Source organism: Melanerpes formicivorus, unplaced genomic scaffold, assembly GCF_026170545.1.
Source record: "Melanerpes formicivorus ecotype bairdi unplaced genomic scaffold, bMelFor1.0.p_v2 SCAF_29, whole genome shotgun sequence".
NCBI lineage: Eukaryota > Metazoa > Chordata > Aves > Piciformes > Picidae > Melanerpes > Melanerpes formicivorus.
The window spans coordinates 6,356,651-6,369,374 of NW_027142381.1; the positions used below are offsets into that span (position 1 = coordinate 6,356,651).

General features: G+C 49.8%; 1 protein-coding gene across 3 annotated transcripts in view; it reads left to right on the forward strand.

Moving 5' to 3' along the window:
- The first annotated feature begins 3,535 nt into the window (after positions 1-3,535).
- The window catches only part of NXN (nucleoredoxin), a 52,596-nt gene continuing 43,407 nt past the window's right edge, over positions 3,536-12,724 (forward strand). The window contains exon 1 of one of the 3 annotated variants that reach the window (XM_068154760.1): positions 3,536-3,580. In XM_068154760.1, the coding sequence (XP_068010861.1) occupies positions 3,551-3,580 (30 nt within the window). In that variant the 5' untranslated portion in view covers positions 3,536-3,550. Of the gene's footprint in view, positions 3,581-3,716; positions 4,100-4,278; positions 4,378-12,724 lie in introns of those variants that run through there. The other 2 variants (XM_068154758.1, XM_068154759.1) reach the window with 2 other exon arrangements.

Consider the following 12,724-nt stretch of genomic DNA (forward strand, 5'->3'; position numbering starts at 1 on the left):
CCTTTTGTAATCAAATTAGTTCTCTTTAAGTGCCGCAGCATAGGATCAGAGGATCAAAAGCCACCGTGGGTACAGCACATGGATTTGAGGCTTGTCACTGGGGAGAACAAACCACAACAGCCATCTTCAGATAGCTCCTCTTGTGTGATGGTCTGACTGGGAAGGCAGTTACTGTATTCTGGAGCAGTAAGTGTGTTAGCAAAACATCCTAATGATTTTAGGCTCTAGTGACCCTTACTGCAGGGTAGCCTCTCTACTGGGTGCACAGGGATAGCTTTTCTGTTTAACCAGCCCTAAGCGTTCTCAAACCCATCCTACAGATTGACAAAGCTGCCTCAGGACCCAGGAGTGTTCCACTGCTGTGTCTCTAAGGTATAATTAATGCTCAATAATGTTGAAAAACATAACATCTAATCATGCTTTAAACGCCGCTGGCTGATGGTGCAGCTGCTGCACTGAAGTGGTTACAGGACCTGCAGTTACATGGCTGCCAGAAAGGTTGAACTCAGGACTGGGCAGCTCTCGGTGGTCTCTAATCATCCTGGGTGTTCTTATTGCCCATAACTGCTATTTTCTGGCACAGGCAGCCACATAAACGGGACTGTTCACACCATTATTTGTCCCAGCTTGCTAGTGCAGACATGCCTCTGGAAGAAAGGTTATAGAGAAGCTTGAAACCGAGGTTTACAGCAGATGGAACCTGTCCAAAAGGCATTTGCCTGTTGAAAAGAAAGAAAAAAGGCAATGGGAAATCTAGCGTCTGGCTGGCACCAGGCAGCCTCGCAGCGCCGCTGAGCCTCTGCACTGCTGCACATCCACCGCTGTGTGCTGCTGCCTGCCCGTGCCCGCGCAGCGCTGTCTCTGCTGGGAACTACCCTGCGGCTCCCGATGTGGCCAGGAAAGCTGCCTCCTCAAAAACTGGGATTAACCAGCCTGTGACTCTCTGCTCCTTGTAAACAGGAGCTTTCTTCGAGGGCTTCTTCCAGCCTTTAGGGTAACTCAGCTACCGTTTCAGATTGCTTTAGGGTGACTCAGCTACCACTGATTAAAAACCGCCCTGAGAAAACCTTTTGGGTTATTTTTTTTTCCCTTTCTGTTCTAGTTGCTGCCATGGGCTTAATTTACTCAGGATGATAAGCCTGCCTGGGAGGTGGCCCAGGAGGTGATGCAGGAGCCCTGCGGGTCCCTGCTCTGCCTGCAGCCTGGGTGTTTGCACCCCACTCCTGACAGAGCTGACATCAGCAGAGGGGGAGGCCAGGGCCCCCTTTTCCAGATGTTCTGGCAGCACCTTTGGCCTCATCAATTTCCCCCTGCCACATTTCATCAATATTTTTGGTGGTTTGGTTTTGCTTGCCTGCAAACCCCTAACAAACACTGGTTGTGGGGGAAACAAACGAGGGAGAACCCAAATATTTGGCAAATACTTTGGTGTAATGTTTGCTAAATACTGTAGTGAAAAATACAATACCTGCTAGTCAAAGGGGGTGCAGTGTGAAAAACAGTACAAAGGGAAGATTAACAGTTAGGGAAAGGCAGGCACTGCCTCTGAATAGATTAAAAAATGCTTGTTAAAGGCCCCATGATGTCATCCTGCCTTTTTAATTCCAGTGTTTCCAGTTGGTTATCAAATGGGCATCCTGCATCTGCGATTCTGCTGCAGAGCCTGCAGATGGACAGACATCCACCCACAGCAGGAGCCCTGCAAGGGTTTGCAACCCTGGCTTAGTCACCCCTCACCTTGTGATGTCGTTTGGTGAGAACAGCTGTTGCCTCCTCCTATTTTGTTCTTTAGGAGAGAAAAAGAAAGAAGCTTTTTACTTGGTCTGGATTTCAGAGCATCTTTCTTCTGCTTTGTTCACTAAAAACGGGGCCAGGCAAATTAACTGCAGCCATAAATATTACTTTTACAGCAGAGTGTTTATATTGCCACAAAGGTTGGTAGAGTTCAGGGCTGCAGACTTAAAAAAAACCCACACCAGCTTCCCTGCCCTGAAGAGCCTAAATGCTTAATTAAGGCAGATAAGGCAGGACAAATAAAAACAAGACAAAACTCCTCTTGCTTTGAACCACCTCTAGGGAGCAGGTCTTGGCAAAAGAAAAGAGAGATTGTAAAGCTGTAATAATAATAATAATGATAATTAATTATATTTATAAACCATCCCCTAATGGCTCTGGATGCTGCACAATGATTTTAAATACAGTTGAAAGCAGCAACAATAAGAAGCAGCTGAATAAGGAAGTGTTGCAAAAAGAGAGGTGCCTTTTACAGGAGCCAGCAAGATTGGAGAGGGCTGGTTTGGGGCACTTTCAAATAGCAAGATGGAGAAAGCATCCAAACTGCATGCACGTCATTTGCTTAAACCAAGCGCCTCAAACCTCAGTCCCCCCCAAGCTCATCCTCTCACACAAGCTTACACGTGTTCTGCTTTGCTGGGTTGTGAGAGCAGAGGGGGCGTGTTATCTGGAGAGGGCAGGCAGGTCAGGATCTGCGCTCTGGACGCACAGACCTCAGGCTGAAGCAGCTGAGGATCTGTGCTGCCATCAGTTCTGCAGGCTTGCAGATTACAGACTTTGATTACAAAGAGCAAATTCATTTTAAAGCCTGGGTTTGCATGTCACTGTTTATGCTTTATTTCCTCTCTGTATTCCGGCCAGCCAGGCGGTGTCATTCACTGCAGCCAAATCTCTTGTGTTTACACTTCTGGATTTGCTTTCAGGTTTTTCCGCTCGCCATTGGTAAGGGTAAACACATATTTACATCAGATTTTGCAGACAAAGAAGGGAAGCACTCTTGCTGTGTAGGCTTTGTGAACGCTCACAATGCCCTGTTGACACATGGGGACAGCTGGAAGTGATAGAATCACAGAATCATTTAGGTTGGAAAAGACTTTTAAGAGGATCAGGTTCAATAGCGCCAGGTCACCACTAAACCATGTCGCTCAGCACCACATCTACGCATCTTTTAAGCCTTTCCGGGTAGGGAGACTCCAACGCTTTGCAGGGTAGCCTGTTCCAGGGCTTGACAACCCTTTCAGAGTAGAGTGTTTTCTTAACGTCCAACCTCAACTGTCCCTGTCACAACTTGAAGCTGTTTCCTATTGTCTTATTGGTTGTTAATTGCCAGAAGAGACTGCCTCCTGCCTGGCTGCAACCTCCTTTCAGGGAGTTGTAGAGAAGCAGAAGGTCTCCCCTGAGCCTCTTTCTGCAGGGTGGGATTTACAGGGCAGGTGGGTGTCCCGGATGGGTGTCTCGGGTGGGTGAGGGCATTTACATGGGAACAGGGGCTCCGGCAGGATTTGCAGGATGGGTGACTCAGAGCGAAGGCGAGCAAGCCGCTTGCCGCCAGCACTGACCAACTCCTAGCAGCGAGACAGCAGGGAGTGTACCCGCCCCGGCTGCTCCTTTTGCGGGGGACATCGGCCATGCCTCCCTCCCATCTCCCCGGGCGCAGACAGACGCTGAGGCCTGAGCAGGGGCTGATGCCAGGGGGTTATCTACAACCTTGCCGCTGCCTAACCCGACCCTGAATCTGGACTGACCCACCCAACGCATGGAGAGCCGCGGAGGAGGAGGGCCGGAGGTCTGTGCGGAGCGTCCCGGGCCGCACCGGCGGGGAGCGGAGCGGAGCGGAGGGGGCCGGGCCGGGCTGGGCTGGAGGCGAGGGGCGGGCACGGGACCGCGCGGCGCGGCAGCGCCCCCTGGCGGGGCGGGGCTGGGCTGGGCTCGGCCGTGCGCGGGCTGCGGCGGCTGCGGAACGGAGCCGGTAGCAAAGCGGGGCGGGATGGCGGACGCCCTGTCGGAGGTGCTGGGCGAGGTGCTGGTGGCGGCGGACGGGGAGGAGGTGGCCGTGTCGGCGTTAGCCGCCCGCGGGGTCTCGTTGGTGGGGCTTTACTTCGGTTGTAGCCTCGGCGGCCCCTGCGCGCAGCTCGGCTCCAGCCTGGCCGCTTTCTACGGGCGCTTTAGAGGGGAGGCGGCGGCGGGCGGCGGGCAGCGCCTCGAGATCGTCTTCGTGTCGGCGGAGCAGGAGCAGCAGCAGTGGCAGGAGGCGGTGCGGGCCATGCCCTGGCTGGCGCTGCCCTTCGCCGACAAGCACCGCAAGGTGAGACCGAGGACCGGCGGGGCCAGGGCCGGGCGGGGGGGCGCGCCCTGGGCTTTGTCTGGGGACGGAGGGGCCCGGCCGGGCTACCCCCAGCGCTGCCGGGGCGGGTCCCACGGGATGGGCACCTTCCAGAAAGTTCCCGGGGGAAACCGGAGAGGGGGGGAAGGTGGGGGAGAACTGTCGGTTGCCGTCTCATGGGGCGACGCCGCCTCGCCCGGCTTCTCCGGTTCCCGCCTGGGAAACCTCGCAGGCTGCGTCTTCTACGGGTCGGGGACGAGGTGGGGAAATCCCGGCGTGGGGTCGCGGTCGTTCGGTCCTCGACGTGTTCCTCGGCGGAGCGGGGCGGCAGGCGTGTGAGACGTCGCTGCTCCGAACCGGGAGCACGGTGGCACTTGGCCGGCTGCAAGCAGACTAGGGAGAACAGGCCGCGGTGTGGGCAGCCGACCGGGTCCCGTGGGCTTGCACACAGAAAGGAGCCACCGTCTCCACCAGCCGCGGGAGGGCTTTGGGAGGTTGAGGAGCGAGTTGGAGCTCAGCTAGTCTGGGAGCTGCTGGCAACGCTGCCGGGCGAGTTTGTGGGATGGCGTTCCATAGCTGTCCTTATTCACCTCCTTCAGCAGCTGGTGGGTTCGGTACTCTACAAGTTACGGTCCCTCATCTGAAGAGTTGGATCTGAAAGACAGATTTGAAACAAAAAGCACTCTGTTAAAACCCAGACAGGGCAGGCTGTGAGGGGCTGCAAGGCAAAGGCTGCGCTTCCAGACCCCAACCGGCTCACGACGGTGGTAGTTAAAACAACCAACCAAACAACCACAAAATCCTTTACAAATCTAATCTCTGGAATATATTGAGTAAGAATTAAAAAGATGGTGTTCCACAGAGCCATTTCTAAACGGCTTTCCGGCTAGTGATTGCGGTCTGAAAGGAGCAGGCAGGTACTGAGAGCTGCCTCAGTGAGGTGCGTTCTCCGCTTCAGTGGGGCTTGGGGTAACGCCACTATCGTTGGGTCCTGGGGTGGCTGAGCCCCCTCGGCACCCGCTGTGATCAGGTGCTGTGAGGCTGGGTTGGGATGAGAGGGATGAGTTCTTCTGAACGGGTCTCCGAGCCCTCCTCTGTTGGCACTTCGCACTGTTGCTTAGGTAGAGGAGTCGTTTAAGGGGAAGTTGGCTGTTGTCTGACTGTGCTGTGTGATGTCCCCACTGCTGAGAAGAGTCCTGGCTGCTTTGACACCGGGATTGGCCTTTTCCCCTTGGTTGCTGCAAGTTTTTGTCACTAAGCCCCAGCTTTGCAAAAGCTCACATGTGTTTTAATGCTGCGCACCTGGATGATGATGCTGAAGGCCCCCAGTTTCCTCCTTTGACGTCCAGACATTTCTAACTGGGAGCATGCAAGAGTGGTCAGGGGCTGGGATCAGTTTCAGCAACAAGGGGAGTTGCAACAGAAGCTTCACCCTTCAGAGAAATTACTGCTTAATTCTGTTTTCTTCAAAACCAAACCCTCTTCCTACAGTGATGTGCAAGGATTGTGGTTCCAATTAGTGGCTGGCCACTTCCCTACAGAGCGTTTCAGATTGTTTAGGTGACAGGACTTTTGCTTGTGATGTTTGCTGTAAAAAAATTCCCCTGTGACATAGTTACATCTTTGGAAGCCATGGAAGTGGAAGGTGGCATTAATTTTGCAAGCTGGCCGGTACTTCCATCTATTAGATGGGAAGAAAACATGAAATAAAAAAGATTATGGGGTCTTAAACTCTTATTCCAAGAAGCCCTAGGTTAAATTGGGGATTATTTTTGTGCAGAGTGTAAAGTAATTGAAGCTTGTGCTGTATATTTTCAAAACTAAGCAGATGTGATGTGGCTGTGGAGGAAGCTTAATCTACGGATAACAGAGAACCTATTTGTAAGTTATAAGGGCGATTATGTCAGGGGATCGGATTTCTAAACAGGAGATTTATAACCTGCAGTTCGGGCAGTTAGAGGTTTCCTTGTAGAATAGGCTGACTTTTCAATAGGCAGGCTAATGACCTGACTCGCCAGAAAAGCACAAACTTTCTGTTTTTCAGGAGCATGCCAGCCAGAGCGGGGGATGTCTAGCATATGTTCAGTACCTCGCAGGCTTGGTTTGTTTAAAAACAAAAGCATTAGAAAAATGTAGGCAGTCCTCTTGAGTTATGCTTCCTTTCCACTAAAGGCTGCTCCTAAACCCGATGTGAGACAAACTCCAGAGAATTATATAGATTTATGAGAAGAAAGGGATATTATAGATACAGAGTAGAGATGATAAAGCGAGAGGCTGGGACGTGGGGCAGGGAGCTGAGCTCTATCACTCAGCTCTCAGGCTCTGGAGCCTGCAGAGCCTCAGTTCTTGGAGGTTTCAGGGCTTGGCTGGGTGAAGCTATCTGGCCCCGTCTTGTGTTTGTGGCTGCAGGGCTCAGAAATCTCCAGAGGTCTCTTCCAGCCAACGCTTCCCACTGTGGGTTCGTTACTTTATCTGCTGAGGTCCTGAAAGCTTTGGAGAGAGATGGTTTCCTGCCCTATACTGGCTGTAGCATCACTTTTGTGTCTCAGAATTGCTGAATAATACGACTGTTGCCCTCCTGATCTGCTGAAACATTCATCGCCGTGTGCATTGTCTTCAGTGTTACCTGCTTTGTTTCACGTTGCTCCTTCTTCCAAACCTCAGGCATCAAATGTTGATAGGTCTTAAACACCAGGCTCTTTTCGGGGCTGGCAGGAAAATTCTCACAGTCCTAAAAGTAAAATGGCATCTCATTGTCGTGGTTGTTAGTGGGGATAGCATGAATTGTCAAGGAAAACAGCCACTCTTGGTTGAATGCCTCAGCGACTCCATAATGCCGGGGCTGCAGTTACCAAGGACATGACAGCCTCTGTGTCTTGCATCAACCAGCTGAATCTGAGTAACTTCAGCATACAGCAATTTCTGACCCCAAACCAGTAATGAAAGAGAGCAGTACAAGCCAGCAAACATCTGGACATGGGAAAAGCCTTTGATTAATGAGGAGGATGGTATTATGCCTCTGTCTGAGCCACAGCCAGATTATTGGGGTTGTGTTTTTTTGTTTGGTTGGTCGGTTTGGTTTTCCAAGAACAAAATGGTAATGTGCTGAATGAGATTGGAGGCCTTTAACTCGTGATACACATCCCTCAGTTAAGCTGTTCGGCCCCAGATTCAGGTAGCAATGCATCACTGTCCGTAGGCTGCTTTATCTCCTGATAATGCCTGGCGTTTCTGAGCAGAACATGGAGGAGAGATGTTGCTCCGTCTCTTTGTTTCGTTTGGGGTTTTGGTTTAACATCACCCTGTTGTTAACTGTTTGCAGGAACATCTGCTCAAGTTCTGGAGGGTTGATTTAATAACAGCTTTAATTCCCGATTGCTACTGAGAACCTCAGTAACGTAAACAGCCCCCATCTGTCTACGTGCCGGTGCTCGCGATGGGGCAGCACCCTCCCTGCTGTCGGGAGGATTCCAGACTTCTGGTGAGCTCTGGACCATCCTTACTGCAGGGTCCGCTTACAGTCAGGGTGCATTTGGGGTGCTCTTCAAGGGCTTTTGGCTCCCAGACTCTTGGAGGAGAGCAGGAGTGTGCTGCCCTGCAGTACTGTGTTGCTGAAGGTCTTTTCCAGCCAAAATGATTCTATGATCTTGGTCACTTCTGCTGAAAAAAAATTACAAATTGGCCACAATCTCCTTTGAGTAGGAGTACATGGGTCCATGTAGGAGTGGGAGAGTGGAGGGTTGAGGTGCTGGAGGAGAAAAGGCTGCAAGCAGGGCTGCGCTGGGAGAGAATCGATTTGCCTTTGCTGTTGTTCACTTGCCTTTGCATTTGTTTTTGTGTGTTGCTTACTTGGCCTGATTGTCTTCCTCATTCTTTTTAATCTTGGCTTTTCTAATGATTCTTACTTGGTGCATCCTCACAGCAGTGCAGGGTCTGTGCTTTGCCTCTTGTTTTGTGTTTGGTTTCCACTGTATTTCTGTGTCTCTTTGCGTGTTGCCTAGATTCTTCTTGGGCAGGCAAATCCCTTTCCAGTGGAGCTGAAATACTTCTGTTCTGGTTTTAAATAAATGCAGACCATGTTGGTTATGTTTCTGTGATTATTCAGTAAACTATCTGAACGCAGTTTGAGGAGCTCTCTTTGCTCATGCTGGTAAATGTTCTTGGGTTGGGACAGAGTGGTTTTCCTTTATCTTGAAAGTTGGATTTGTATGTCCTCCTCGATGTATTTTCTCCCATGTTCCCATGAAGTGTGTCTTTTGCTGAGTTGTGTGGCAGAGACAAATGATCTTTTGTCAGCGTGTGAGGAAGCCTGTTCTGTCTCCCCCTCTCAGCCTAAGGAGGAGGAAAGGAGCAAGCTGGTAGTTTTGGGGTTGGTTTGCCTGAGAGCTATGGTTGGTGATGCGAGCTGGATGTGGACAGACCACCCCTTCTGTGCTGGAAGCAAATCTTCCTCAGCACCACAAAGAGAGAGCTTAAGGTTGGTGGCAAACTATGACAAACCTCTTGCTTGTTTGTACCTATTTACCTACTTATATATTTGTTTTACTTATGTTTTCTGTGCCCTCCCACCTTCCCAAGAACAGGGCATTTTCTTTCTCTCTGCTTAAAAATATTGTGGGAGCCTCTCCTAATAAGACACCAAGGTAGAGTTTGTGCAAGAAATGGTGGAGAGGAGGTAGGAATGGCATCAAATTGGACTGTACACATTTTACTTATTTTTTAAAGCCCTCAAAGCCTTGATTAAGGCTTAAGTTATGCTCTGATTTTCAGGGACTGGTAACTTTCCTGTCTGAAATAGCCATCTGCTGAGATCTGGGAGGCAAGCAGTCAGCACAGATGTGGGATTTGTCTAACAGAAAATTTTGTAAATCACTTGAAGCAGCTTTGGAGTTTCATCATATAAAAATATCTAGGTAATCACTTTCAGCTGGAGTCCTGACTCTGTGTTTCTGGGGTGGGAATGTATATGAAATCTTTGGCTCATGGAGATGCAGATTTGAGAAATAGGGTTTTTTTTTTCATGACATAAGGCTATTGAGTAAGAAGCAAAGCATTAGCAGCACCAACTGATTCTTTGTTTGCTTTGAAACTCGTTGGTTCTGAAACATAAGAATGGGAGATGTATGAAAGGAGCAGAGGGAAGCCTGTGTGCTGTTTTTCATTGTGGCATCTTAATCCAGATGTTGAAATGAAAACGTTCATTTAAAAATGCATGGTTGACAATTCCATTTGTTACTCTCAGGTTGCAGAGCTAAGCAAAGAGCAGCTTTACTTTTTAAAGCAGTCAGTGCTCAGTTCTTCTCCAAAAGCGCATTCCTTCGGGAGCTGAGCCACGTAACAGCCTTACAAAAGAGAGTGCAAAGCAATGGAGCATTTTCCTCAGTGATTTTGGAGAAGTACAGCAGTGAACTTCAGCTCTGACCGAGGAGTAAGCTGTGCAGTGTTTCCACGTTGCACGGACGACATCGAAGCCAAAACATTTGTTAGTTCTTCTTGTTGATGTTGCCTTTCCAAATTGTTTGAGTATGGTTTGTACAGTTTTGCAGTGACCCTCCGTGCAATTACCAGTCCCCTCTCATGCCAGGACCCTAATCCCTCAGTGAAAGCCCCCGTCAGCATTCGCTGCTTTCAGTAGACAGCAAGTCTGGGTCCTGCAAGAGTTGTGAAAACATCCCTGGTGTCCTTGGAAGTTGGATGTCTCAGTGTTAGCTAAACTGTGGCCTGCCTGAGCCCTTTAATATCTTAAGTCTTGCTCATGTGTCATCTGCTGTGCTGTTTATTGCATCCTTCAGTTGGTAATTGCCTGCTTGAGGGTCTGCTCTGAAAGTCCTTGGACATTCATCTGTTATTGAATCCTCTTGGCTCTGTGGTGGGGTGAAGCAGGGGAAGCTTTTGCTGATGACACAGTCGGGTTTTGGACTGGGCTCCACAAGTCCTGTCCCAAAACCTGATGTCAGGTTTGCACTGCCTTTGACTGGTGGCTTCTTCAAGTGGTTTGCTAACAGTTTAGTGTGCAGAATCACAGAAAACATCCTGTTGGAAGAGTCCTCAAAGCTCATCCAGTCCAACCCTCGACCCAGCACTGAAGGGTCAATACTAAACCATGTCCCTAAGTGCCAGGTCCACACACTGCTCAAACAACAATACTCAGAACGATCCTTTTGTACCTTCTTATACTGAAAAAGTTTGAGTGAAATTTATTGTGAGCTCATTGTTGGCAGGTATAGGTTTTGAGAGAGTCCAGGGAGGTTTGAACTTGGAGTTTTCTGGTCCTTTCTCATGGACATAGTTTTGATGTCTGAAAGGAGCCTATGGTAGGGTTAGCTCATGCGGCTGGGGTAGGGTTTCACTTCTCAATTGCATCTGGGTAGAGCTCTCTGTTTTGCATTCCTGCTTTTTTCAGCAACACTCCCAGCATAGAAGTTGGGGTATGGTTTTAATCTGAGTTGAGTCAGAAAATATTGCATGTCTTGGTGATCAGACCAGGGGGATTCTCGCCCCAGCCCCACGCACCCTCAGCCTCAACAACAAGCCGGATTCAACGCAGCGTTTGTCAGCCCCCTTATTGCTGGAGTTTCAGTGTGAATGTGGGGAGATAGAGGGAAACTGAGAGGGAGGAGGAGGCTGTGACAGAGCAGGCTGAACTCTGAATTCTAGCAAACAAGTTTGAGCAGCATTTGCCTGAACATTTGCCTGGTGAGAAGCTCGGTGGTGCGTGTGGAGTGCTTCCTCCTCCTCCTTCCCCTCCTCATTTTTTTTTATCAGGGAAACAAGTTCCAAGCAAAATATTCCAAAGTGATATTTAATTACTCTTTAAAATGCAACTATTTGTCTTATCAGCCATGTGGATTTCTGTTTGCTGCTTTGATTTGACAGTTAGTAGTTTGTCATTTTTAAAAAGCTTACACGCTGCAGGAATCTGTGATTTTGGTGCTTTTGAAAGTGGAGATGTTGAATTAACTGCAGCTTTGAACTGTTCACGGATAATTTCAGGCCCCCCGCTTTCAGCAAATAACAAGCTGACTCCTGAGCTTTCAGGCTGGTTTGAGGACTGAATAATCACGACTTTAGAGCTGCATGCGTTCTCTAAAGCGGGTCCATGGCACATCGCAGCCTAATGCACAATAGATTTGAAACATTTTTCTAGACAGATCACTTTGTGCTCATGCCATCTCCAGATAATAACGCTGAGGAAAGGGGGGGAGTCATGCCAGCGCGGGGAGGGCGCTTGGATTCGTTACAACCTGGGCTTTGTGCGCATTCATTTCCCCTCCCTTTCCCAGGGTTGGAGCCCTGGCTGGGGGCGTGTTCAGCTGGGGAGAGGGATTTCCCCCCACGCTGCCTTGATGTTCCTCTGTAGGGCAGCTTCCTCCGTGCTGCCCGGGACTGCTGCTTCTCTGCATACAAAAAAAACAAATAAATGAGGCACGAGTTAAATCTGTAGGTTGTAAAGTAACGGCACAGCCAGTGGAGAAACTGGGAGCGGGATGAGTTGACAAGTAAGCAAACAGATTAAATTCTCTCATGGGAAAGTGAATTATCCAAGTATTTGAGATTACAGCCTGAGTGTCTTGTACGATAGCTGGTCACATTTTCATCATCTGTCCTCCACAGAAAATGCAGTGTGTTGCTTGGCTTAGGGCACACACAATTAGTGGAAGGGTGGGACTAAAAGGATGCAGGAATGGTTTCTGCATACTCTCACGTCTGTCTTTCAACACCACCAACAATCACAACCAGCAATTTAATATGTAAAGAATTCGCGGGTGACTGCTTCAGTTGCATCAGGGCATTAGGTGAGCTGCTGCAATCGGCTCAGCCCTCTGCTTGGAGCCCTGCGAGCCCCTCTGGCTTTCAAACAAAGCAATGAGAACCCCTGAGCAGGCTCGGGGCAGCCTGGGGGTACTGGCTCCCTGCCTTAGGGAGGAGGTGGACACTGGGCACAGAGCCTGAACGCTGGGGAGAATCTGCTCTGTAAAGGATGCACTTCAAGCAATAGGTGCCCAGATCAGGAATGGAGGAGGGGGTCTTGAGCAGGGCTGCAGCGAAGCAAAGTGGGGCAGAGCAAACCTGGAAGCTGAAGACTTGTAATAAAGAAGGCAGTGGGGCTACCCAGTGCTGCTGGGGGCAAGACTCTACAGGCTCTCCAGGAAGACAGGGTAGTGTGAGATGTTGCTGTGTGTTTTGTGTCCGTGAAGATCTGCAGCAGTTGAAGCTGTCTTGCCTGGCCAGAGAGAGAAACTCCAGAGTCCTCCAGCAACGTTTTGTCTGTCTTTGCAAGCGTGGCTAAATCCAACCTGACTTGAAAATACTTTAATGGAGAAAAGGTGCAAAGGGCTCTATTTAAAATGAATTTGATGAGAGTTACCAGCTCTTTATTTCATGTCTGAGGTATGAAAAATGGCATCCTCAGATGTGAGCCGGGGGCTTGGTGTGGCTGGCCCCTGGGGAGGGTGTGACAGCCGGCAGAAGGAATCAGATCCTGCTGGGAGGGATCTCTGCCAGGCTGGGCTTTGACAGCTGAGAGGGAGCATTGTTTTCTGTTTCAGTGCCAAGGATTTAAGAATCTGGGTGAGAATTAGGTAATGTTTGCAGAAGAGAGCAGAA